The sequence below is a fragment of the Leucopleurus acutus genome (assembly GCF_964270905.1).
Source record: "Leucopleurus acutus genome assembly, chromosome: 2".
NCBI lineage: Eukaryota > Metazoa > Chordata > Mammalia > Artiodactyla > Delphinidae > Leucopleurus > Leucopleurus acutus.
The window spans coordinates 85,027,885-85,051,743 of record NC_139143.1 but is presented as its reverse complement, the minus strand read 5'-3'; the positions used below and the strand labels follow the sequence as shown (position 1 = coordinate 85,051,743).

Sequence of the window (23,859 nt, the reverse complement as noted above, 5' to 3'; positions counted from 1 at the left end):
TATAAGAAACCATTTAGTATGGTACCTGGCATATCATAGGCACTTAAATGTTAGTTTCTCTTCCCTAGGAACTATAGGGAATACAAAGGTATATAGTTAATAGCCACTGTCTTAAGGAGCTGAAAATGTAGCTGGAAAGACCATGCAAACTCCAGGAAAATTTTCTGTGATAATATAAAATTTAAATAAAAGCTCAACCGAAAATGGAGTAGAAGAGACAGGCATAAATCACTATAGGAAATTTGGCTTGTTTGTTTATTTATTTTTAATTAATCAATCTATTTATTTATTTATTTATTGGTGGCATTGGGTCTTCGTTGCTGCGCGCAGGCTTTCTCTAGTTGCAGCAAGCGGGGGCTGCTCTTCATTGTGGTGTGTGGGCTTCTCATTGCAGTGGCTTCTCTTGCTGTGAAGCACGGGCTCTAGGCATGTGGGCTTCAGTAGTTGCGGCACGCAGGCTCAGTAGTTGTGGCTTGTGGGCTCTAGAATGCAGACTCAGTAGTTGTGGCTTGCAGGCTCTAGAGTGCAGACTCAGTAGTTGTGGTGCACGGGTTTAGTTGCTCCAAAGCATGTGGAATCTTCCCTGACCAGGGCTCGAACCCGTGTCCCCTGCACTGGCAGGTGGATTCTTAACCGCTGCACCACCAGGGAAGTCCCGGAAGTTTGGTTTAGATGATAGTTTTTCAAATTATAAATCACTTTTGGGCTAGAGTAGTCAGAAACTCTTATGGGACTTGAGCTGGGGTTTGAAGAATAGGTTGAATTTAGCAGAGAAGGTGGATTTTCCAGATGAAGGAAGTCATCCAAATTTTACCTATTCTTCAAAAGGGCGTTCCAAGTAAAAGTGTCAAGGAAGGAGACCTCAAATATGTTTACAGATTTAACTCAAGAATTTAAAGAGAACTCATGAGATCAAGTTGGTTGGGCTAGGCTGTGGAAAGCCTTGATGCTCTGAACTTTTTATTGAAAGGCAATATTAAATTCTGAAGGTTCTGAACAAGGAGCTATGATTAACACAAGGAAGACCCATCAGTGTTATCAGAACTGTTTAACACTCTTTAGCTATCTTTGTGTGTAGCGTTCCCTCTCACTGGAGAGAAGGTGGGTGTGATGTTGGCAGATTCTAGCATGGCTTTAAAGCATCACCAAGACTAAGTCACTAGTAATAACAGTAATGTCTAATATTTATTGAACACTTATTATGCAGTAGATTTGTGCTAAGCTTTTTTGCATGCATTATATGATTACATCTTCACAACAATCTTATAAGGGAGGTTATTACTATTATCCACATTTTAAAGTTGAGGAAATTAAGGCTTATGGAGGTTATGTAATATGATAGAGGTCACAAAGCTAAGTGGTGGCAAAGAATTAAAAAACATCTTTTAAAAATTCCAGTTTTCCACTTTATTGATTTGGAAGTTGTACATTCACTTTTCTTTAGGAAGTTATTTTTGAAATTTTAACATGCATGATCATTTAAAATTCATACAAGATCGAATTTATTTTTAAAACAAATCAATATATTAATCACTCTCCTAGTTTGCCAATATTTTATCTTTTTTTTAACCTCACAAATTAGACATCATTATTAGCATCATCGTTATTTTATACAGGTAGCCCTTGTTTAGATTTACTCGGTTGCTTACCAAATTCTTTGCTGACCATTCCTTCGTGCATCTCAGACCTCCTTTCTGGTACCATTTTCCTTCCTCCTAAAGTAGAATTTCCTTAAATGAAAGTCTGTTGGAGGCAAACTCTATTTTGTTTCTATGAAATGTCTTTATTTTACCATTGTTTTTAAAATATTGCTTCTCTGGACATAAAATTCTAGGTTGATAGTTTTCTCTTTATCACATTGAAGATATTATGCCCTCCTAACTTCCACTGTTACAGTGAGAAATCTGTCACTCTTATTGATTGTGGTAGGCGATTTGACTTTTTTCTTTGGTCCTTTAAGGTCTTCTCTCTTGGTGTTTTGCAGTTTGACTACAACAAGACTGTGTGTGAACTTACGCATCCTATTTGGTAATATGCTTCCTGTGTCTGTACGTTCATTTTTTTTTTTTTGCGGTACGCGGGCCTCTCACTGTTGTGGCCTCTCCCGTTGCAGCGCACAGGCTCCGGACGCGCAGGCCTAGAGGCCATGGCTCACGGGCCCAGCCGCTCCGCGGCATGTGGGATCCTCCCGGACCGGGGCACAAACCCGTGTCCCCTGCATCGGCAGGCGGACTCTCAACCACTGCGCCACCAGGGAAGCCCTGTACGTTCATTTTTTACTTCTCAAAAATTCTCAATTCTTATCTCTAAGAATTTTGGCTTTCCTTCATTTCCTTTTTTCTTTCTTTCAATCTTTCTTATTCTAACCTCCATGTCTTTTAATCTCTCCTTTATATTTTCCATTTCCTTTGTCTCTAAATTGATTTCACAAGAGTTAGTTCATATCTGGCTTCCAATTTACTCTCTCCATTTATATTTAATATGTTAAACTATCCCTGAGATTTTGATTTCAACTATTTTTCATCTCTAAAAGTTTTATTTAGTTATTTTTCACATTTGCCTGGTCATTTGTGATCATTTCTTCTTGTTCATTTTGTGATTCTTATATTTCTTTAAAAATATCATAGATACTTCATATTGGTTGATCATTTCAATATCTAAGGTCCTTGAATGACCTATTGTTATTTCTGCTGATTCTTTCTCACGTGTATTTTTCTTTGTATGTTTGATGATATTTGATTAAGAGGTCCATATTTAATTTTTTTTGAATCTACGAGATTCTGGAGGCCTAAATTGAGGATATTTTCCTCTAGAGAGGAAGATCTGCACTTGCTTTTGCTGAGAGTAAGGCATGGTGGACTGGGAGACTGCCACACAACAGGGACCACATTTAAACCTAGCTTCTACATTTTATTTCAACCCAAAAGTTTATTCCTGACCACCTAATTCCTGAATCTCTGTACTGATCTGGTAATTTGCCCCAGAGCAATCTGGTTTTCATGTTTGTTTTTTGCTCAAGTCTAGGATTTTAATTTTGGTGTTTGTTTGGGGGCTCTGAAGATTTCCTTTCCATTCCAAAGGCCCAACAATACATTAAAAATTAAGTCTTACCACTATACTGCCAGAAGTAGAGGTCTTCTAATTCCATTTTTCCCACAGCCAGGATGATCTTTAAGCTCAAAGCTAATCATATAACTCCCTTCCCTTCTGCTTAAAAATCTTTCAAATGCTCCTCCCAGTCAAATCCAAATTTTTTAGTAATAGCTCTTAAATCAGGAGGCTGCTTACTAGTCTCTCTCTGGCTTCTTTCCCCTAGAACACTATGCCCCAGCTTTCTGGAACCATTTTAAGTACTCTAAATGCATCATTTTTGCCTATTGGCCTTTGCACGCACAGTTCTCTCTGTCTAGAAGAACCAATACTCTTCTTTACTCAACTCCTCCTTGTTCTTAAGGATTGAGTACAAGGGTCACATCTGCCACGTCACCTTCTCCAACATTATCTTTCCCTCCACTCCATCCTTTGGGTTAGATCCTCACCTGGGTGTATGTGTGTGTGTGTCTACTTCTCCCCTATCATTTATTATATCACACTGCAACCAACTGCTTGTCCTCAGTAGACTATAAATTCCTTAGGGAGAGAGTATATGACTGATATACAGTATTTCTCAATAAATGTTTTTTGAAAGCATAAATTTATGATTGAGAGTAAATATGTTAACCTGGCAAAAGGTCAGCTTGAATCATAAGCATCCCTAGACATATCCAAATTTCCTGAGGGCCTGATCTTAGACTAAAACCTGGGATTAATTCTCTCCACTGCCCGCCTCGTGGCTACTTCAGGAGTAATACTTGTAACTCCTCTTTAAGGAGGGAGTAAGCCTTTTATTTCCCAATTAATACTTGGTTTATACAAGTTAGCTGCCGCATTAAGGTTAAACTATAACTTTACTTTATAATATATAACATACTTAGGCATAACTTTTATATAATCCTGATGACTTTATGAATCTCAACAGGTGTGCAAACATTTCAGACAGTATTAAAGCAATTAGAGGAAAGTTTTTCTTGTTTTTTCATTTCTGCCTGACCATACAACTTCTGTTTCAGTAACAGTGATGTCAGATTGTCAACAGAACCATAAATGAGAATCCCTGAGCCCGCGTGCCACAACTACTGAAGCCTGCACGCCTAGAGCCTGTGCTCTGCAACAAGAGAAGCCACCACAATGAGAAGCTGGCGCACTGCTAGGAAGAGTAGCCCCCACCTGCTGCAACTAGAGAAAGCCCGTGCGCAGCAGTGAAGACCCAAGGCAGCCAAAAATGAATTAAAAAAAAAAAAAAAAAAGAAGCAATGGAGACCAGGATGTATAAACTGTATGTTTTTCAATAACACCCTTTCCCATAATAGTATCTCATATTATATAAAACTCTTCAAATGTTTTTTAACTTTCTTTTTATTGAATCATATGCCATAATAGAAAAAAGTATAAAAATACACATGAAGAGTTTTAAAAATGATTATAACTGTAAGTCCCTTTTGCTCTAAATACATGGAGCTGTCTTGGTAAATTCTCAAACCATCTATAATAAAGATGCTGTGTTAAAGGGCCACTGCTTTAGTATGCAGGATGATCTAGCACATGTATACTGAAATTCACCATTCAGTCATTAGATTTAATTACCAAAGGCTATATACATGAGGGAAAAGAGAAAAAGAAAAATTTTAGGATCTACTAAAAATACCAAAATTGCACACTACTTCATGACCAACAGAGACTATTGGAGGATTGGCAGAATGAGATCTTTGGATAGTAGATTTTTTGTCTTGATTATAAACGTAATAGATGATTGTCAAAAAAAAAAAAAAAAAAGATCATATTTTAGAAATGTATAATTTAGAAAGTAAAAGTCTCCTATAATCTTATCACCTCCACATAACAGTTTAGTGGGTATCTTCTAGACTTTACATACATAGTCTATTATATATTTGTTAATATTACATACAGAAATAAGATCATATTGAGTGGCAACTTTTCCACTTAGCCATTATTTTGGATATCTTTCCACATCACTAAACACAGAGCTACCTCAATCATTGTTATGACTGCACAGTATTGCATTTTAATTTTTATTTTTTTTAACTTAAATTTTTTTTGCGGTACGCGGGCCTCTCACTGTTGTGGCCTCTCCCGCTGCGGAGCACAGGCTCCGGACGCGCAGGCTCAGCGGCCATGGCTCACGGGCCCAGCCACTCCGCGGCGTGTGGGATCTTCCCAGACCAGGGCACGAACCTATGTCCCCTGCATCGGCAGGCGGACTCTCTATCACTGCGCCACCAGGGAAGCCCAGTACTGCATTTTAGATGCACTATAGTTTTTTGTTTTTGTTTTTTTTAGTAAATTTATTTATTTTTGGCTGTGTTGGGTCTTTGTTGCTGCCTCTGGGCTTTCTCTAGTTGCGGTGAGCGGGGGCTACTCTTCGTTGCGGTGCGTGGGCTTCTCATTGTGGTGGCTTCTCCTGTTGTGGAGCACGGGCTCAAGGCGCACGGACTTCAGCAGTTGTGGCCCGCAGGCTCTAGAGCGCAGGCTCAGCAGTTGTGGCGCACGGGCTTAGTTGCTCCATGGTATGTGGGATCTTCCTGGACCATGGCTCGAAACTGTGTCCCCTGCATTGGCAGGCAGATTCTCAAAAACTGCTCCAAGAGGGAAGCCCCTAAATGCACTATAGTTTATCTACCCAAGTCCTTACTGATGTATGTATCGGTTGTTTACAATTTTTTGCCATTATAAAAAAAATGCTATAAAGAAATTCATTTGTATGTATATTTCTGTTGAATAAATTCCTAGAAGAAATTTTTGAGTCAAAGATTATACACATAGAAATTTTTGATAATGCTATTTTATTCTTGTAAAAGGTTGGACAATAAGATTTCAATAAATTCAGACAGTCAACACTTTGCACTGAATTTCTGCCTAGTGAAGTATTCAAACCTCTTTATAGACACACCTTAAAACAACAATGAAGGTTAAAGATCTTAAAATTGCCTGCTTGGAGTAAAAAGAGGAAAGAAAGCAAAGAAACTTAAAGCATCATTAAAAGGAGTTTTTAAAAATATAGTTCGAAAATCCTTATGATAAATTTGAATGAAAAACAGGCAAATACATAACTGTATATTCAGGATTATCATAATTATGTAAAATAATGTCTACAAACCAACCAAAAAAGTGGTGTTCTAATTTTTCCAAATTATCTACACTGAAAAAAAAATCTTTCTCCCCGACCAAATCTGAAGATTCAACATAAAAATTGCTTCACTTTCCATGAGAGAAAGAATTTTACTGTGTCTTCTTGAAGCCTTTTCTATATGCCCAGTTCCAAAGCCCAATGTCTGCATGATGATCTCCAGTGTTATCAAAAATTATACACAAAAAAAAAAGTTTTACAAGCAAAACGAATTTTATTTCATTTTTTTCCTCTAAAAAAATCCTTTAAGAAGAGTTAATTTACTATTTTCCTTTGAAGTGCTCTATAAAAAGAGTGGCTTCCAGGATTTGATCTAAATTCCTCTTTTATAAATTAATGTGATTCATTCTAACTCCAATTAATATTTCTATGTCCACAGAGCCAAAAGAGACATTTTATTTATTTATTTTTATTGGAGTATAGTTGCTTTACAATATTGTATTAGCTTATACTGTTCAGCAAAGTGAATCAGCTATACGTATACATATATCCCCTCTTTTTTTTTGGATTTCCTTCTCATTTAGGTCACCACAGAGCACTGAGTAGAGTTCCCTGTGCTACACTATATGTCAATCCCAATCTCCCAATTCATCCCCCCACCTTCCACCTTGGTATCCATACATTTGTTCTCTAGGTCTGTGTCTCTATTTCTGCTTTGTAAATAAGATCATCTATACCAATTTTTTCAGATTCCAAATACATGCATTAATATATGATATTTGTTTTTCTCTTTCTGACTTACTTCACTGTGTATGACAGTCACTAGGTCCATCCATGTCAAAAGAGACATTTTAGAAAAGAGATTAAGCATTAATAAAAGCTCACTCTGCTTAATCATAATGGGGAATAAGGAACTGTGACCTGGATGTTATTCTGGTTTAACAGATGATTTCAGCATGATTGGGAAGAATGGATTATAAACCTAGACAAATGGATACAATTTCTCAAGCCGCGAAAGCCAGGAATCCTAATCACTAGGCCATCAGGGAGCTCTCCCTGCACCCTTTTTAAAATAAAAACCACTATCAAAAGTTCAGAAAATAAAAACAACATGGAAATGCCTTGTCAGTGAAAAGGAAATACAAAATAAAGGAAAGCAACTGGTAATCTTTGAATATTCCTACATAAGCTTTAAATCTCATTTTGGCCAGTAAAACTGTCCTCAATTTTTTATTCTAAAAAATGTTTAAATGATTGTTAGCACCAAAAACAGTAACAGTAACTTACATGCCTTTCTTTTCCCACAATCTGTTACTTATGAGAAAATGGAATTTTCATTGCTACACACCATCCAAAGAAAGTTGAAAAGGGGGAGTAAAAAATCTGAAAATGTGTCTAAGGTGCTAAATCTACTTCCCTACAACTCCTCAAATGATTTAAAATAGATTTAGAAACACATAAAGGCATTTATGGTATGTTCAAACCTCAGAAGAGCCAAGCTAGGTAAATGCAGATATAGCTTTTGTCTTCAAATAGATCTTTTCTCCCTGATTAAAAAGTAATATACATATATTTTAGAAAATATGGAAAGAAAAAAAAATCATAAAAAATAAAATAAAAATTGCTCATAATTCTATCATCCTATTATCATTTTGGTGTATGTAAAACCAGATTTTTCTTTATGTATGCAATACACATATCTTCTCTCATACCCACCAATTTTCCCATCTGCTTCTCCCCCCACCCCACTTGTGGGGCTTCCCTTCATAGAACAGCTTTGTGTAAATTATGGAACAGAACATATACATTATAAATTTTCATAAAATATTGGGAAGTAGAAGTAAAAGAAACTGTGAGAGAGGTAATTTCTTAATCTTTCATAACAGGGAGTCAATAGGATATTGCCTAAATTGGAATCATGTGGTTTAAGAAAACATGACCCCAACACCATTTTCTAAACACATTTTTGGTTTAACATTTCCAAACATACACAAACTATAGAGATTATTAACCTCTATGTATCCATCATCTAGCTTCAATAGCTACCAGTACAATCTTTCATCTATACCTCTCACCCCAACTCCAGATTATTTCAGTGCAAATCCCAGCTGCTGTAGCATATCATCCATAAAATATTACAATATTTTCCCCAAGAGATGAAGGAAAAAAAATGCAATACTTCACACCTAAAAAAAATTAATAGGGCCTTCCCTGGTGGCGCAGTGGTTGAGAGTCCGCCTGCCGATGCAGGGGACACGGGTTTGTGCCCCGGTCCGGGAAGATCCCACATGCCGCGGAGCGGCTGGGCCCGTGAGCCATGGCCGCTGAGCCTGCGCGTCTGGGGCCTGTGCTCCGCAATGGGAGAGGCCACAACAGTGAGAGGTCCATGTACCGCCAAAAAAAAAAAAAAAAAAAAAAAAAAAAAAAAAAATTTCTTAATATTATCAAGTATTCAGTAAGCATTCAAATTCCATCAATTATTTAATGCATTTTTAGAATACCTGGTTTGTTTGAACTAGGAGCCAAACAAGGTCCACACATAGTCTTATTTTTTTCATAAGCTCTTTTTTAACCTTAGTGGGGCCTTTTAGTAAATGATATCTTGTTTTGAAGAAAAGCAATATTCAGTTTAACCTCAATTTCCCTTTTATGTCAAATTCAAGTAACATTACACTCAACATTTTTTAAAAATGGAGTAAATCATACTACATGTGCTATTTTTTTTTTTTTTTTTTTTTTTTTTTGCGGTACGCAGGCCTCTCACTTGTGGCTTCTCCCGTTGCAGAGCACAGGCTCCAGACGCACAGGCTCAGCGGCCATGGCTCACGGGCCCAGCCACTCCGAGGCACGTGGGATCCTCCCGCACCGGGGCACGAACCCGCGTCCCCTGCATCGGCAGGCGGACTCCCAACCACTGCGCCACCAGGGAAGCCCTACATGTGCTATTTTTAAAGTAAAATGTAATAAATATAATTTTACTTAAATTTAACATAAAGAGAAAATGAACTGAAACTGAAGGAATTACTGAACTTCAAACATTTCCTTATTACATGAGATTTTCCTAAAAGACTCATTCCTAAGGTTAAGAAAATAGATTTAAGAGGTTGAGTTTTTTGTTTAAAGTAAATGTTTCAATATTAGACAACATCTAATTGACTTCTCACTATAAAAAATAAAAGTTAATATTTCTCCTATGCTTTCTCCCATCTTTATTCCTTTACTTCCCAATTTTTAAATTATAAATTTATATGGCTATTATTATTTTTTATTGATATAATTGACATATAACTTTATATTAGTTTCAGGTATACAACATGATTCTATATATGTATATATTGTGAAATGATCCTCACAATAAATCTACTTAACATCCATCATCAAACATAGTTAATTACAAATTTTTTCTTGTGATGAGAACTTTTAATATCTACTCTCTCAGCAACTTTAATATATACAATACAGTATTATTAACTATAGGTATCATGCCAAAGATTACATCTCCAGGACTTATTTATTTTATAATTGGAACTTTGTACCTTTTTGATTACCTTCACTCATTTCACCTACCCACCCCCAATCCCTACCTCTGGCAACCATCAATCTGTGCTATGTGTCTATGTGTTTTTTTTTAATTCTTCATATAAGTGAGATCATACAGTATCTTTTGACTGACTTATTTCAATTCAGTTTGGTTATTATTTATTGAGTATTTATATGTGTCAGGCTGATTTAAACATTTTATAGAAGTCATTTAATTCTTACAATAGCACTATGAAGTCAATATTATCTCTATAAAATGAGTATAAGGAAATAATGTGGAAACCGAGGCCAAGTCAAATATTTAGTAAGTGGTAGACTTTGCATTTTAATGTAGCTATGTCTGCTTCCAAAGCCTGTGTTTTTTGTTTTTTTTAAAAAATAAATTTATTTATTTATTTTTGGCCACATTGGGTCTTCGTTGCATGCAGGCTTTCTCTAGTTGCAGCGAGTGGGGGCTACTACTCTTCGTTGTGGTGCGTGGGCTTCTCATTGCAGTGGCTTCTCTTGTTGTGGAGCACGGGCTCCAGGCATGCGGGCTCAGTAGTTGTGGTGTGTGGGCTCAGTAGTTGTGGCTCGTGCGCTCTAGAGCACAGGCTCAGTAGTTGTAGAGCATGGGCTTAGTTGCCCCGCGGCATGTGGGATCTTTCCGGACCAGGGCTCGAACCCATGTCCCCTGCACTGGCAGGCGGATTCTGCACCACCAGGGAAGCCCCCAAAGCCTGTGTCTTTAAACACTGCCTATAAGAAAATTAGAAAATGCAGTAACTAAGCACATTGAGATGTATGATAAATGCAAGGGAATTTAGAGAATGCAAAGATCACTGTTTGATTTGTGATAGGCTTTGAAAGGAAATGTAGAATTTAAATTAAAACAAACTATGGGGACGGTAACATGGTAGGAATATATAAAAAACAAATGTGGGGATTCTGGGAAGTTGCAGAGTAGGAAGCACCAGAAATTTGTCTTCCCACCTAGACAACAACTGTATCAGTAGAATCTGTCTGACATAACTATTTCGGAACTCTGGAGGCTATTGAAGGCTTGCAACTTCCAGGGGAAGACGTGGATCATAAATTACAGTTAATTCCAGTCAATTTCAAATCTTAGTTTAGCAGAGGCTACCCATCTCCCATTCCCTCACCCCATGGCAGGCAGCCATGCATGTGTTCTTAGAGCAGCTTACATGCCCCTTACTAGGAGCTAGGGTGGGCAATAAGGACTCTGTCCTCCAAATATCAGATATCAGGGATCTGCATTCTGATCATGGAGGTGCAGACACAGAGGCCATTATTGTAACCTCCCTGGTTTGCTGCAAGCCTTTCCCCTTCTGGTGACTTCCAGGTGATTTAAAGGGCTTATGCCTTTTCCCTCCTCTTCATTTTCCTTTCCCCTCTTTTTGGAGCCAGATACCAAAGACTAGGACATTCAAAAGTAACTACATACACAGGGGAAATTAGAAGGTTATTGTAAATGCCCAAGGAAAGGCACAGGCTCAGAAAAGACTTGAGAAGACCTTAATTTTACACTTTAGGCTGATCCTCAGCACAAAAATAGCCTACAACAATTAAAAAAAAAAAAGCATTACACATACACAAAAATCAACTCAAAATGGATTAAAGACTTGACCGTAACTTCTGAAACAGTAAAACTACAAGAAGAAAACAGAGGGTAAGCTCCTTGACATTGGTCTTGGCAATGTTTTTTTTGGACTTGACACCAAAAGTACAAGCAACAAAAGCAAAAAAATCAACAAGTAGAACTACATCAAACTAAAAAGCTTCTGCACAGCAAAGGAAACCATCAATAAAATGAAAAAGCAACACATGGAATGGGAGAAAATATTTACAAACCACATATCCAATAAGTGATTAATATCTAAAATACACAAGGAACACACATATTAATAACTCAACCGCAAAAAACCAAATACCCAATTTAAAAATGGGCAAAGGACCGGAACAGACATTTTTCCAAAGAAAACATATAAGTGACCAACAGGTATAGGAAAAGGTGCTCAACATCACTAATCATCAGGGAAATACAAATCAAAACCACAATAAGATAATGCTTCATACCTGTTAGGATGGTATTATCAAAAAGATAAGAGATAACAAATGCTAGCAAGAACATGGATAAAAGGGAAACTTTGTACACTTGGTGGGAATGTAAAGTGGTATAGCCACTATGGAAAACAATATGGAGGTTTCTCAAGAAATTAAAAATAGAACTACCATATGATCTAACAACCCCGTTTCTGGGTGTACATCCAAAGGAAAAAAATCATTATTTCAAAGAGATATCTGTATTGTCATGTTTATTGCAGCATTTTTCACAGTAGCCAAAGTATAGAAACAATATAAGTATCCATCAATGGATAAATGGATCAAGGAAAAAAAATGTTACTCAGTCTTTAAAAAGACAGAAATCCTGTCATTTGTGACAACATGGAAGAATCTGGAGGGCATTATGCACTGGAGATATTTCACCTGGAGGTGAAATAAGCCAGAAAGAAAGACAAACATTGCATAGTATCACTTAATGTAAAATCTAAAAAAACTGAGCTCCTAGAAACAGAAAGTAGAAAAATGTTTGCCAGGGACTGGGGGGTGGGGGGAAATAGGGAGAGGTTGGTAAAAGGGTACAAACTTTCAGTTACACGATCAATAAGGTTTGAGGGTCTAATGTTCAACGTGGTGACTATAGTTGATAACACTGTATTGCTACCTACTTTTTTTTTTTTTAAGTAGAGTTGATTTACAATATTGTGTTAGTTTCAGGTATACAACAAAGGGATTCAGTTAGATAGATAGATTGATATAGATATAGATAGACATATTCTTTTTTTCTGATTCTTTCCTATTATAGGTTATTACAGATGCTGAATATAGTTCCCTGCACTGTTACAGTAAATACTTGTTTATTTTATATATGGTGATGTGTATCTGATAACACTGTATTGTACAATTGAAATCTGCTAAGAGAATAGATCATAAATGTTCTCTCTCACACACACACAAAGGTAAATATATGTTAGGTGATGGATGTGTTAATTAACATGATGGGGGGAATCTTATCGCAGTGTACACATATATCAAATCATCATGTTGTATACTTTAAATATTTTATAATTTTGTCAGTTATACCTAAATAAATCTGAAAAAAAAAACCCAGCAAACTCTGGCTAAGGGGCATAATCTGATTTCCAGAGTTACCATATCATTAGATTCAAATGTCTAATTTTCAGTCAAAAAAATCATAAGACGGGCTTCCCTGGTGGCGCAGTGGTTGAGAGCCCCCCTGCCGATGCAGGGGACGTGGGTTTGTGCCCCAGTTCGGGAGGATCCTGCATGCCACGGAGCGGCTGGGCCTGTGAGCCACGGCCACTGGGCCTGTGTGTCCGGGGCCTGTGCTCCGCAACAGGAGAAGCCACAGTGGTGAGAGGCCCGTGTACCGCAAAAAAAAAAAAAATCATAAGACATATAAACAGTTCAGTATGCTGACTCAAAGGAAAAAAAGACAGAAACTGTCCCAGAAAGACCAGATGGCAGACCTAGTAGACAAAGACTTTAAAACAACTATCTTAAAGATTCCCAAAGAACTAAAGGAAGATGTGGAGAAAGTCAGGAAAATGATGTATGAACAAAATGGAAATATCAGTAAAGAGGTTGAAAACTTAGAAATCAAAAAGGAATTCTAGAGCTGAAAGTATAATAACTGAAATTAAAAAATTTACTAGAGGGATTCAAAGGCAGATTTGAGCAGACAAAAGAATTAACAAACTTGGAGACAGGACAAATTGAAATTATTGAGTCTGAGGAACAGAAAGAAAAAAGATTGAAGAATGATGAACAGATCCTAGGGAACTGTGGGATATCAACAAAAGTGAACCAATGTATACATTTTGGGCCTTCCAGAAGAGAAAGCAAAAGGGGCAGAGAGATTATTTGAAGAAATAATGGCCAAAAACTTCCCAAGTTTGATGAAAGATATACATATAAATATCCAAAAGCTCAATGAACTCCAAATAGGATGAACTCAAAGAGACACACACTGAGTCACATTAAAATCAAACTGTTGAAAGTCAAAGACAAAGAGAGACCTTGAAAGCAACAGAAGATAAGCCACTTGTCCCATACAAGAGATGCTCAATAAGATTATCAACAAATTTCTCATCAGAAACATTGGAGGCCAGAAGACAATGAGCTGATATATTCAAAGTGCTAAAAGAAAAAAAAACAACAAACCTGTCAACCAAGAATTCTATATCTGGCAAAACTATCTTTCAAAAGTGAAGGAGAAATTAAGACATTCCCAGATAAACAAAAGCTCAGGGAGTCTTTACCACTAGGCCTGTCCTGCAAGAAACGCTAAAGAGAGTCCTACAGGCAGAAATGAAAGGACACTGGACAGTAACCCAAAGAAGTATGAAGAAATAAAGATGTCAGTAAAGATAAACATATGGGCAATTACAAAAGCTAGTATTATAGTAAAAATGGTTTGTAACTCCATTTTTTGTTTTCTACATGATTTAAGAGACTAATACACTTTATTATTTTTTTTCCCAATGAGGTATATACTTTCTTTTTTTTTGAGACTAATACACTTTAAAACATTAGTCTAAAAATGAGTATTAGTATAACTTTGGTTTGTTACTCTACATTCTGTTTTGTACATAATTTAAGAGACTAATGCATCATAATTAGTTTAACTTTCGGGGCACAAAATGTATAAAGATGTAATTCTGTAACATCAAGAACTAAAAGGGGTGGGATAGAGCTATACAGAAGCAGAGTTTTCCTATTTTATTCAAGTTAAGTTGGTATAAATTCAAATTAAAGTGTTATAACTTTAGGATGTTAAATGTAGTCCCCATGGCAACAACAAAGAAAATAGTTACAGAATATATAGAAAAGGAAATGAGAAGAGAATTAAAACATTTCAGTATATTTATGTTTGGTTTGAACATAAATTCCACAATTTGTTGGCCAGTTTAACTTTGACTCCCATAAAGAGAGGATAATATTTGCCTTACAGGATCAAGCAAGAGAAAGTGCAAAATGTTTTGAAAACTTTATGTTATACTAATAAAATATGAAGAGGGAGACAAAAGAGATGAAATGGCTCCCATCAAGTTTACAGAGTCAGTGGTTACTGCCAGAAGTCCAAATTTAAGTGGGTGGGTTTTATCTTAATATCAATACCAGATATTTTAGAAGACAACAGTGTGCCACTGGTGGTTGGGGGAGCATACAGAGAGGCAGGCTCTCAATGAAAACAGCTTAAACTATATTTCCTGTTAACTATTTCCTGTTAAAATAGGACATTGGTCTCCCAGTTTATTTCCTTTTGTACCAATAGTAAATAATTCTTTGTGGTTATATGACTAGATATAATTTTTAAAAAGCAAAACAAAAGTTTTTCTTTTTTAATAACAGCCTGTGTTAATAAAAACCACAAAACCTGACAAACGAGTCTTTCTGATACACTTGCCCTATTCACAATGGCAATACTAGTGACAAGAGATTTATTGTTCATTTTGTGCTATCAGGAAACTAAAAGACCAGGTCGTGACCTAAATTATAAATTACACTTTTAATCTTTTGATTTTAATAAAATGTTTTAGAACTGAGCAACTTTCAAAGAGGAGCAATTTTCTCCCTCTCTAGCCATTCATCCACAAGTTGTTTACTGACTTATTGTGACTGATTTTTTTTAACTTACTGATTGTTCACTGAGATTTTTTTACCAGCTTTAAAAATGTTTGCACTTCCAATCTCCCATCGCTAATAAATTACAATGAGTAAATTATAACTGCTGAAGGATCATTAGTAAGCTTGAAAAGCTTAGCATTAACATATTTTATAATTTAAAATGAAAGTTTTATTCAGTTTGATTTATCATTTTTATATACGTATGAAGAGTGACACTGTTTGAAAGAACATAATTAGTAAGTACAAGAATATTGTTAGCAGCACTATTCATAATGGACTCCTGAATGTCCATCTACCAGTAGAATGAATGGTCATATATCCATATAATGAAATACTATCTTGCAATAAACTGAATTAAATTATATGCAACAACATGGATGAATTTCAAACATATTGGACAAAAGACTACATGACAGTATTAATCCCAAAACATAAAGTTTAAAAACAGGCAAAACTAAAATATATTGTTTAGGGATATATACACATGTGAAAACTACAGGGAGGTAGGACAGCATGTGATTAGGGAAGGGCACAAGATGATGCCTCCAGGATTCTGATAATGTTCTACTGATGGTGGTTACATGAGTGTTTGCTTTAAAATTGCTTGTTAAATTTTACATATGTATTTTATACACTTTTTTGAATGTGCTATATTTCACAATTTTTGAAAAGTTAAACAATAAAACACACAACTGGATGTCCAGCTCTGGTACTTGTTTCAAAACATCTGAGTTCATTTAAAGGAGATGGGATTTTTTCAAATATTTGTGATTTTTCTAGCTGCAAATCACTGAAATTATTACAAACATCCAGCTCATGTTCTTTTTTCCTAGAAACTGTCTCTCTTCACAGACTAACTCTTGCTTATCTTCAGAATTCAGGTTAAGAGTTATCCCCTCCCAGAAGTCTTTCCCAGTATATCTTCTCCTTCCCTCTCCCACCTACTACTTTCCACAGTACTCAGAACATAGTTATGCATATATCGCACTATACTCCAACAGTCCACTGACTTTCCTGACCCCCTCCTAACTTCTCCAGCCATTCCCAGGCCACTAGACTACAAGTAATCTCAAAAGCAGGGACTATTGTTTTTGTTCTCTTCTAATATTCAGCACTTGACATATATGAGGCATTCAATAAATTTTTGGTGACTAAACAAATGAATGAAAATATATTTCCCTAATACCAATGAACAATATTTCTTGTCGATTTTTACTCCAGTGACATGAGAAATATGGTGAAAAGCTTTTATGTCACAGTGCTTAGTAAGCACTCAATAAATGGCATTATTAAGCAAGAGCTTTGCAAGGAAGGGAAGAGGGCTAAAAAACACTAACCAAATTTAAAAGATTATGGCCAAAAGTCAAAAGCATTAGTAGGTTCACTCCTCTTACAGGTAACTTAATTATAAAGATTTTCATAAAGAAGTTTTAAATATATTAGTAATTTAATTAAAGCATTAACTGTCCATGAATCAATACAAATATCTATATCAAAACTCTTAACAAAGGCAATACTGACAAATAAACAGGATCTTGATTTCAACAGGAAATAAATCTATTTTATTTTGGTCAGGCTGGTGCTCAAGTTTAATTTTCTCAGTTGAGGTCAGTGTTACTGAACTGAGGTAACATCTAATTTTAAACATATTTGAAAGGTTAGACTCTTCAACATAAAAATTTCTTGATTATTTCACAAGACAATGAAGCTTAATATTTTAAACTAGTCTGTGGCAGCTACTACTCAGAAGACTCTTAAGAAAGGATGACAGTAATATTTCACAAGCAATCTGACTATATGACCTGCTGTCATTTTTTTCTAGGCCTACAATTCTTGAAATATTAGTCTCATTATGTTATTTTCTACATATAGGCTTTTTAAAACATAATTTAAAAAATTATAGCATTAGGTTCTATACTTTAAACTTTATGAAACTCTTCAGCAAAAGTTAACTTTGAGACATTGGGATGCAAACTTTAACATTTGGCAATTTTTTTTTGACATGTCACAAATAAACCATGAAAAAACAAGAAATTACATATATACCAAAACATATACTCACAAAGAACACAGAGCAAAAATATCCTTCAATTGTATACAAAAATGAAATGGACGTTGCTGTTTTCATCAGGCTGATCCTCTTTTACTTAAAGGAAAGAGTCTAAGTCTCGCCTGGCACTTAAAATCATTCCTACTCTGATCTGAGTCTAATTTGTCAATTCTGAATCTCATGGTTTTCTAAAAACACCATCTACTTCAGTCATACTGGTACTCAATTATCTCCCAAATTCATCAAGCTCATGAAACCTCTGCTCACTCATCCAGAATGTGTTCCCTTCCCTTCTTCCATTTATGTAAATCCTATCCATTCTTACAGGCCCAGCTGGTTTTACTGCCTTCTGTTCTTCCCCAGATTATTTCCACTTATGATGATCTCTCCTTCCTCCAACTTCCTCTGCTCTTACTGTTCTAACTTGGAAACACTTGCTGTTTTTTAGTTGTCGTTTACTTCTTTAAAAATCTTTTGAATTGTGAAATATAATGCACACACAGAAGAGTACACAAAAGTGAAAGGCTCAATGATTTATCCCCAAGTGCATATCCATGAAACGTTCCCCAAGTAGAGAAATAGAAAACTGTTAGCACCCAGAAACTCCTTCATGCTCTTGTCTAATCACTAAAACTCCCCTCCTCCCCTGCTCCTCACTACCCTAACAACTATGGTAATCCCCTTCTTGCTTTTCTGTATGTTTTACCACCTAAATATGCAATCCCAGATACCATAGTTTAGTTTTTTGAATTTTATATACACATAATCATACAATATGTATTCTTTTGTGTCTGGCTTCCTTTGTTGAACATATATGAGAATCATACATGTTTTGTAACAATGTTCATTTTCATTCTATATAAAAATATATTTATACTCATTTAAATAAATGAATGATTCATTTTTATCCACTCTTCTGTTGATGGAGCTTTGGGTTAATTTTTTTTTTTGGGGGTTACTTAATTTTTAAAAAGACGTATTATTTGTTTTATAGTATATATAGACGTATTATTTGTTTTATAGTATAAAATATTATACTATTTTATATTTACCTTAGTATTTGTATAATGCTAAGCACATTAAACATTGATTAAATAAATCAACAAGTGGTTTGAGAGATAAGAAGAAAATAAGTTGAGCTGGAAATCAATGTAGTATTTTTTAGAGAAAGTTATGTAACTGGCATTTTGGAACAACTATTACTACTTTAATAAATCAGAAGGTTTGACCTCTCCTATTTATGTACGCCTAAGGATTTATCATTTCTCATTCTTTTTGAGCCAACTGAAAGCTAAAAACTTAATTTATCAGCTATCTCCAAAAATAAAATTCAAACAATTCAAAAGGTGGATATTATCTGCCCATCTTTATACAGTATTTCACCAATATGTTGAATACGCACTACGATCATAGCTCTAAACAAGCTCCTTTATTTTTTTATCCTATTTCCTTAAGTTTATATTAACTATTATAAATTTAGAAACACAAAGACAAGTCCAAAGGCAGTTTTGCTACAGAACAGAAGCAAAAATTCTAGTACCTAGGTTCAGCAGGAAATTAATCATTCCTATTCAAAACTAAAACAAACAAAACAGCTTTTTAGATCTAATATGCTCTTCTGTTTTAGTGATTGAATGTTTCCCAGGCACCGTGTAAACATCTCAAAATAGTATTTATACCACCTAATCTTCAGACCTACTCTGACTTTCTCTTAGAGAGTCAGTTTTGCTTTTTCATTTATTTGACTTTTATAAAACTAGACCCTCACCAACTTTCTCAGCAAACAGGAATATATTCTTCCGGGTAAGATTTTATGATATATTTGCATCTTGGCCAAGTACACATGGGAATGTCTCTAACGTTAGTTTTAATAATACACAGGCTATAACAAGTCTTTTAATTTCTGTTCAAGTTGGTAATTTAACATGACAAAAATCAGAGAAGGGAAAAGTGGTAAAGAAAAACTAAACTAAACTAAAATAAGGGTATTCTCAAGTTGAGGAGTCAATGTAGAAAAGAACAGATATTACTGGATGTATGTAACCAATTCATTTCTAAGAACAACAATCAAAGCCACATTTAGTATTTTTTTAATATAAAGTAACATTTTAATTTGATAAGTTTTCAAAACTGAGGCCAATAATAAATATGCCTCTTTTTGTACTCACCAAAGTCTTCTTAACAAGGAAGTAGATTATTTAAAATATTATTTGTATATCCTTTTTTTTTTTGGCTGCACTGCACAGCATGTGAGATCTTAGTTCCCTAATCAGGGATCAAACCTTCGCCCCCTACTTTGGAAGTGCGGAGTCTTAACCACTGGACCACCAGGGAAGCCCCTATTTGTATATTTTTATAACCTCTTCATTAGCGAAGAAAGTGATGGGAAAACACAATAAAAAGTTAAATTACAAGTGAAGGATAATGTATACTACTAATAGAAAAGCCAAGAAAATATTTGGTTGTATCACAAGATTTGCTATCTCAACTAATTTCATTATAAAATAGATGTTCTGTTAATAAGGGAAAAATTAGAAAAAAGGGAAAGCTGTAATTAATTTTAAAACATTTTCTAAAATAATCCTCATCAATTGTTGATATTTAACTTCTAAAAATCCACAGAATAGAGGGACTTCCCTGGTGGTCCAGTGGTTAAGACTCCTCGCTCCCAGTGCAAGGGGTCCAGGTTCCTGGTCAGGGAACTAGATCCCACAGGCCACAACTAAGGTTTTCATGCTGCAATTAAAGATCCCACGTGCCATCAACTAAAGATCCTGCACGCGGCAACAAAGATCCCACATGCTGCAGCTAAGACCCGGCGCAGCCAAATAAATAAATAAATATTTTAAAAAAAATAGCTGCTCTGCTTGTCCAAAACCACTAATAAAAATAAAGATACACAGAATAGAATAAAAGTTATTCTTCTGTATTATAAGAAACCAACCCCTGTTTATTTTTGTAAGACAGCTAACCATACATGTTCCTTGTCTTCTCATTTAAAAGACTTTTCTCCCCAAAGCTCAAGAAGACTTCAATGTGTGAGCCTTCTTTCTTAGTTTAATAAGAGGTTATTTCACCATCAATCTCACTTGGGAAACTACAAGTACGAACACTTTATACTGTGTTACATCTTCTAAAATTCTGGAGTAATTTTGTAATTAAATTACACTTCAAGAATTATACTTCTGGATTTTACCCTCCAAGTATCAACCATCCTCCCAAACTCCCCCATCCCCCAGATGGCTGAAGCACAATTCTAAGGCCAATTTAGTATTAATGAAAATATTTTATCAGATTACTTCCTAAAAACATTCCAATATTTAAGTCTTTGAGACAGCATAGCAAATCCAATTGCATTACCTCTTTATCTTTTAGTCCCAGGAGCAATACTTCTTCCATAAGCGTGAGGCGGATATCCTTAGAGTCTTCAGTGTCCTCATTGTCTTGACTTCTGTCTTGATTAGTGTCTTCCTCACTTTCCACCTTCTTTTCAGAGTTCTTCCCTCCTTCTGTACGACGGGCCCGGTGAGTTAAAGTGGTCATTCTTACCTGTCTCTGGAGGGGGTGATGAAAAAATATCTATATGTGTGCTTATGTAAATAAACATCTAGATATTCATAAATGCATACTAAAAATATATACAGGTAAGAAATATTTACAAACTTAAATAAAGAAAGGAAAGAGTAATGACCAGAAAAAATTAGGTGGATAACAATATCTTTTCCAAAGTAAAATAGGTTGAACTCCACTGGAGGCATTGACAAGAAATCAAATCATTAATTCTAAAGACCAGTAGAAAGGACCGACTTTTTTTTTCTTTTTTTGTGGTACGCGGGCCTCTCACTGTTGTGGCCTCCCCCATTGCGGAGCACAGGCTCCGGACGCACAGGCTCAGCGGCCATGGCTCACGGACCCAGCCGCTCCGCGGCATGTGGGATCTTCCCGGACCGGGGCACGAACCCGTGTCCCCTGCATCGGCAGGTGGCTCTCAACCATTGCGCCACAAGGGAAGCCCAGGACCGACTTTTAAGCCTGCTGATTTCTTGTGCATAACCTAATCACATAATCATTGTGATTCCTTTCACAAAATGGATTTTCCCCAAGTTAAATAATATGGAACAGCAAAAAATTGTGAGCATCCAGCTCCGAAGAGCATACAGTAATTTATGTGCAATTTCTATAAATATTCACCAGTTCATTATAAAACATACAAAAAAATAGTGAAAAAAATTAAGAAAAACTAAATAGAAATATATGTTCTAATATTTCCTTCCCAAACCCTAATGACTCATTTCATGCATTCACTTTGGAGATTACCAGTCTACAGAAGATCAGAAGATCATGTGTAGTAACTTTCATCTCTATCCCTAGTCTAGCCACCTTGCAAATACACAAACAGCTGACAACAAAAAGCACTGGCAAGAGAATGTTAAAAGATTAGCAGATTCTTTCTCAAGTACAAAAAAAATCAGAGCACAAGCCCTTTTATACCATGCACTATAGTTTTTTAAAAATCTACAGTCAAGAGAAATTGCACTACCATGTGTGATAAAGTTTAAAGTTAGCATACTTTAGATATATCTAAATGTCATTTTTAAGATGAAATACAATAAATATTTTAAATCAGCAATTACTGAAAATAGCTTTTTCAAGATCAAAAGAATGCATTCAAGAGACTGGATCCCATTCTATCTTCTAGTAATATCTTCCATTACCCCCAATTATGTACTGTTAAACCATTTCTCAAACATGTCCATGCCTTCCACCTCTCTCCTTTGTACAGGCTGGAGTTCTCTCCCTTTTCCCTTCCTTTCTAAATTCTACACATTCTTCAAAGTCCTATTGAGGACCCACTGTAAAGCCTTCAGTGAATCTGCTTCTCCATTACCCCTATGTCCCATAGCCAGAATAGGTCTCTCCTCAGCTGTACGTTCACACAACTTTATTTATACTTACTTCCTTTAAAGTATTTATTATAGTCTTTCTTTTGGTATGGCTGTCTCTCAACTGTAAACTTCTTGAGGGCAGGGATATTGTCTTCTTGGGTTTTTATATTCTCCATAGCAACTAGCACAATGTCTTTAACGTTGTAACTGCTCGATAAATATATACTGATTAAAATGAATACTCAGAAATGCATGTAAACGTTTAAAAAAGAAATACAAATGAAGTGACTTACAAAAGATTCTTTGTACAAGGCTATATTTCAAATAATTCTTGGCGGGAGGTGGGAAGAAGAGTGAAAGAGGAAGAGAAGCATGAAATAAATGCTTAAAGGCACTAACCCTATCTGGCACGGTGAATAGAGCTCATATCCTAACCCAATCCAAGAAACTTTAAATCTTCAGGGCAAAAAAATAATGGGGCATTTTCTTTGAAAAATTAATCGCCCTTGGACATTTACTAGTTAAAGACCCTATTTGAAAAAAAAAAACCCAAGGGCCCCAAAATTAAATAAATAAAAACCTCCCTCTCCCCACAAAATGAAAAATTTGGAGGTTTTTTTTTTTTTCGACGTTAGAAAATGTATTGATATTTCCCCCGTTGCTTACCTGACGTTATTTCCTGGGTTACGGCCAAACTCAGGCTGCAGCTTGCGCTCTATCTCAGGGGGACACCTGTCCCCACCCCCACCCCCCCACCCCCGACCGAGTAGGTGAAAAACTTCTCAGCCACGCAGAGAGAACAAACTTCCTGATCCTTCGATGGACAGAAGGAATAACACATCAGCTTCCTCAGGATCACTAAGCAACCTACCTTGGTTTCTTCATTGGACCAATCAGAAACCTCCAAGGTTGAGTTCAGCCAATCGGAGCTTACGAGAGGAGGCTCTCCCCCCGCCCGGCTACTGCGTTGCGATCCAGACAAACACCACCAAAAGGAGGCAGGTTTGGGCTCAACCTGACAGCTGGTCAATCCAATGAAGGAACCTTGGTAGAGAAAGGAAAGAGGGCTGCGCTCCCCACCCTCCATTAAACCGGCCAATCAAAGCGTTCGGTGAGCTATCACCAGCTGCCGATCTACAAAGGTTTCTGTTGGTCAACCTCAGTGTAGCAGGTGTGTTACTGTAGCAGTGTATACTGTACTGTGACAATTAGGTGAGATGGGTTGGGATCCAATAAAGCTAAGAATACATAAACATTTAAAAATTGGTTGTTTTTGACAGTTAGCTTATCCCTAACTTTCCTGTTCCAGAAAAAACCGATCTGGGTCAGTTTGTGGACGTTTACTTGGTTTACATTAAACAGAATAGGCACATTTCTACCATAGCATTCATTCTAACATTCGCTATTAGTGCTTGTTACTGGCAAGCCCACGGATAATAATATGTTTTTAGAATATGGCTGCTGAAAATGCAAGAGGCAAACAGACC

General features: G+C 36.1%; 1 protein-coding gene across 4 annotated transcripts in view; it reads right to left on the bottom strand.

Moving 5' to 3' along the window:
* The window catches only part of GOLPH3L (golgi phosphoprotein 3 like), a 37,217-nt gene extending 14,108 nt beyond the window's left edge, over positions 1 to 23,109 (bottom strand). The window contains exons 1-3 of one of the 4 annotated variants that reach the window (XM_082834597.1): positions 23,039 to 23,109; positions 20,847 to 21,041; positions 1,650 to 1,715 (exon numbers count right to left, since the gene is read on the bottom strand). In XM_082834597.1, the coding sequence (XP_082690723.1) occupies positions 1,650 to 1,715; positions 20,847 to 21,029 (249 nt within the window). In that variant the 5' untranslated portion in view covers positions 21,030 to 21,041; positions 23,039 to 23,109. Of the gene's footprint in view, positions 1 to 1,649; positions 1,716 to 20,846; positions 21,042 to 22,442; positions 22,577 to 23,038 lie in introns of those variants that run through there. The other 3 variants (XM_082834598.1, XM_082834599.1, XM_082834596.1) reach the window with 3 other exon arrangements.
* Positions 23,110 to 23,859: the final 750 nt, after the last annotated feature.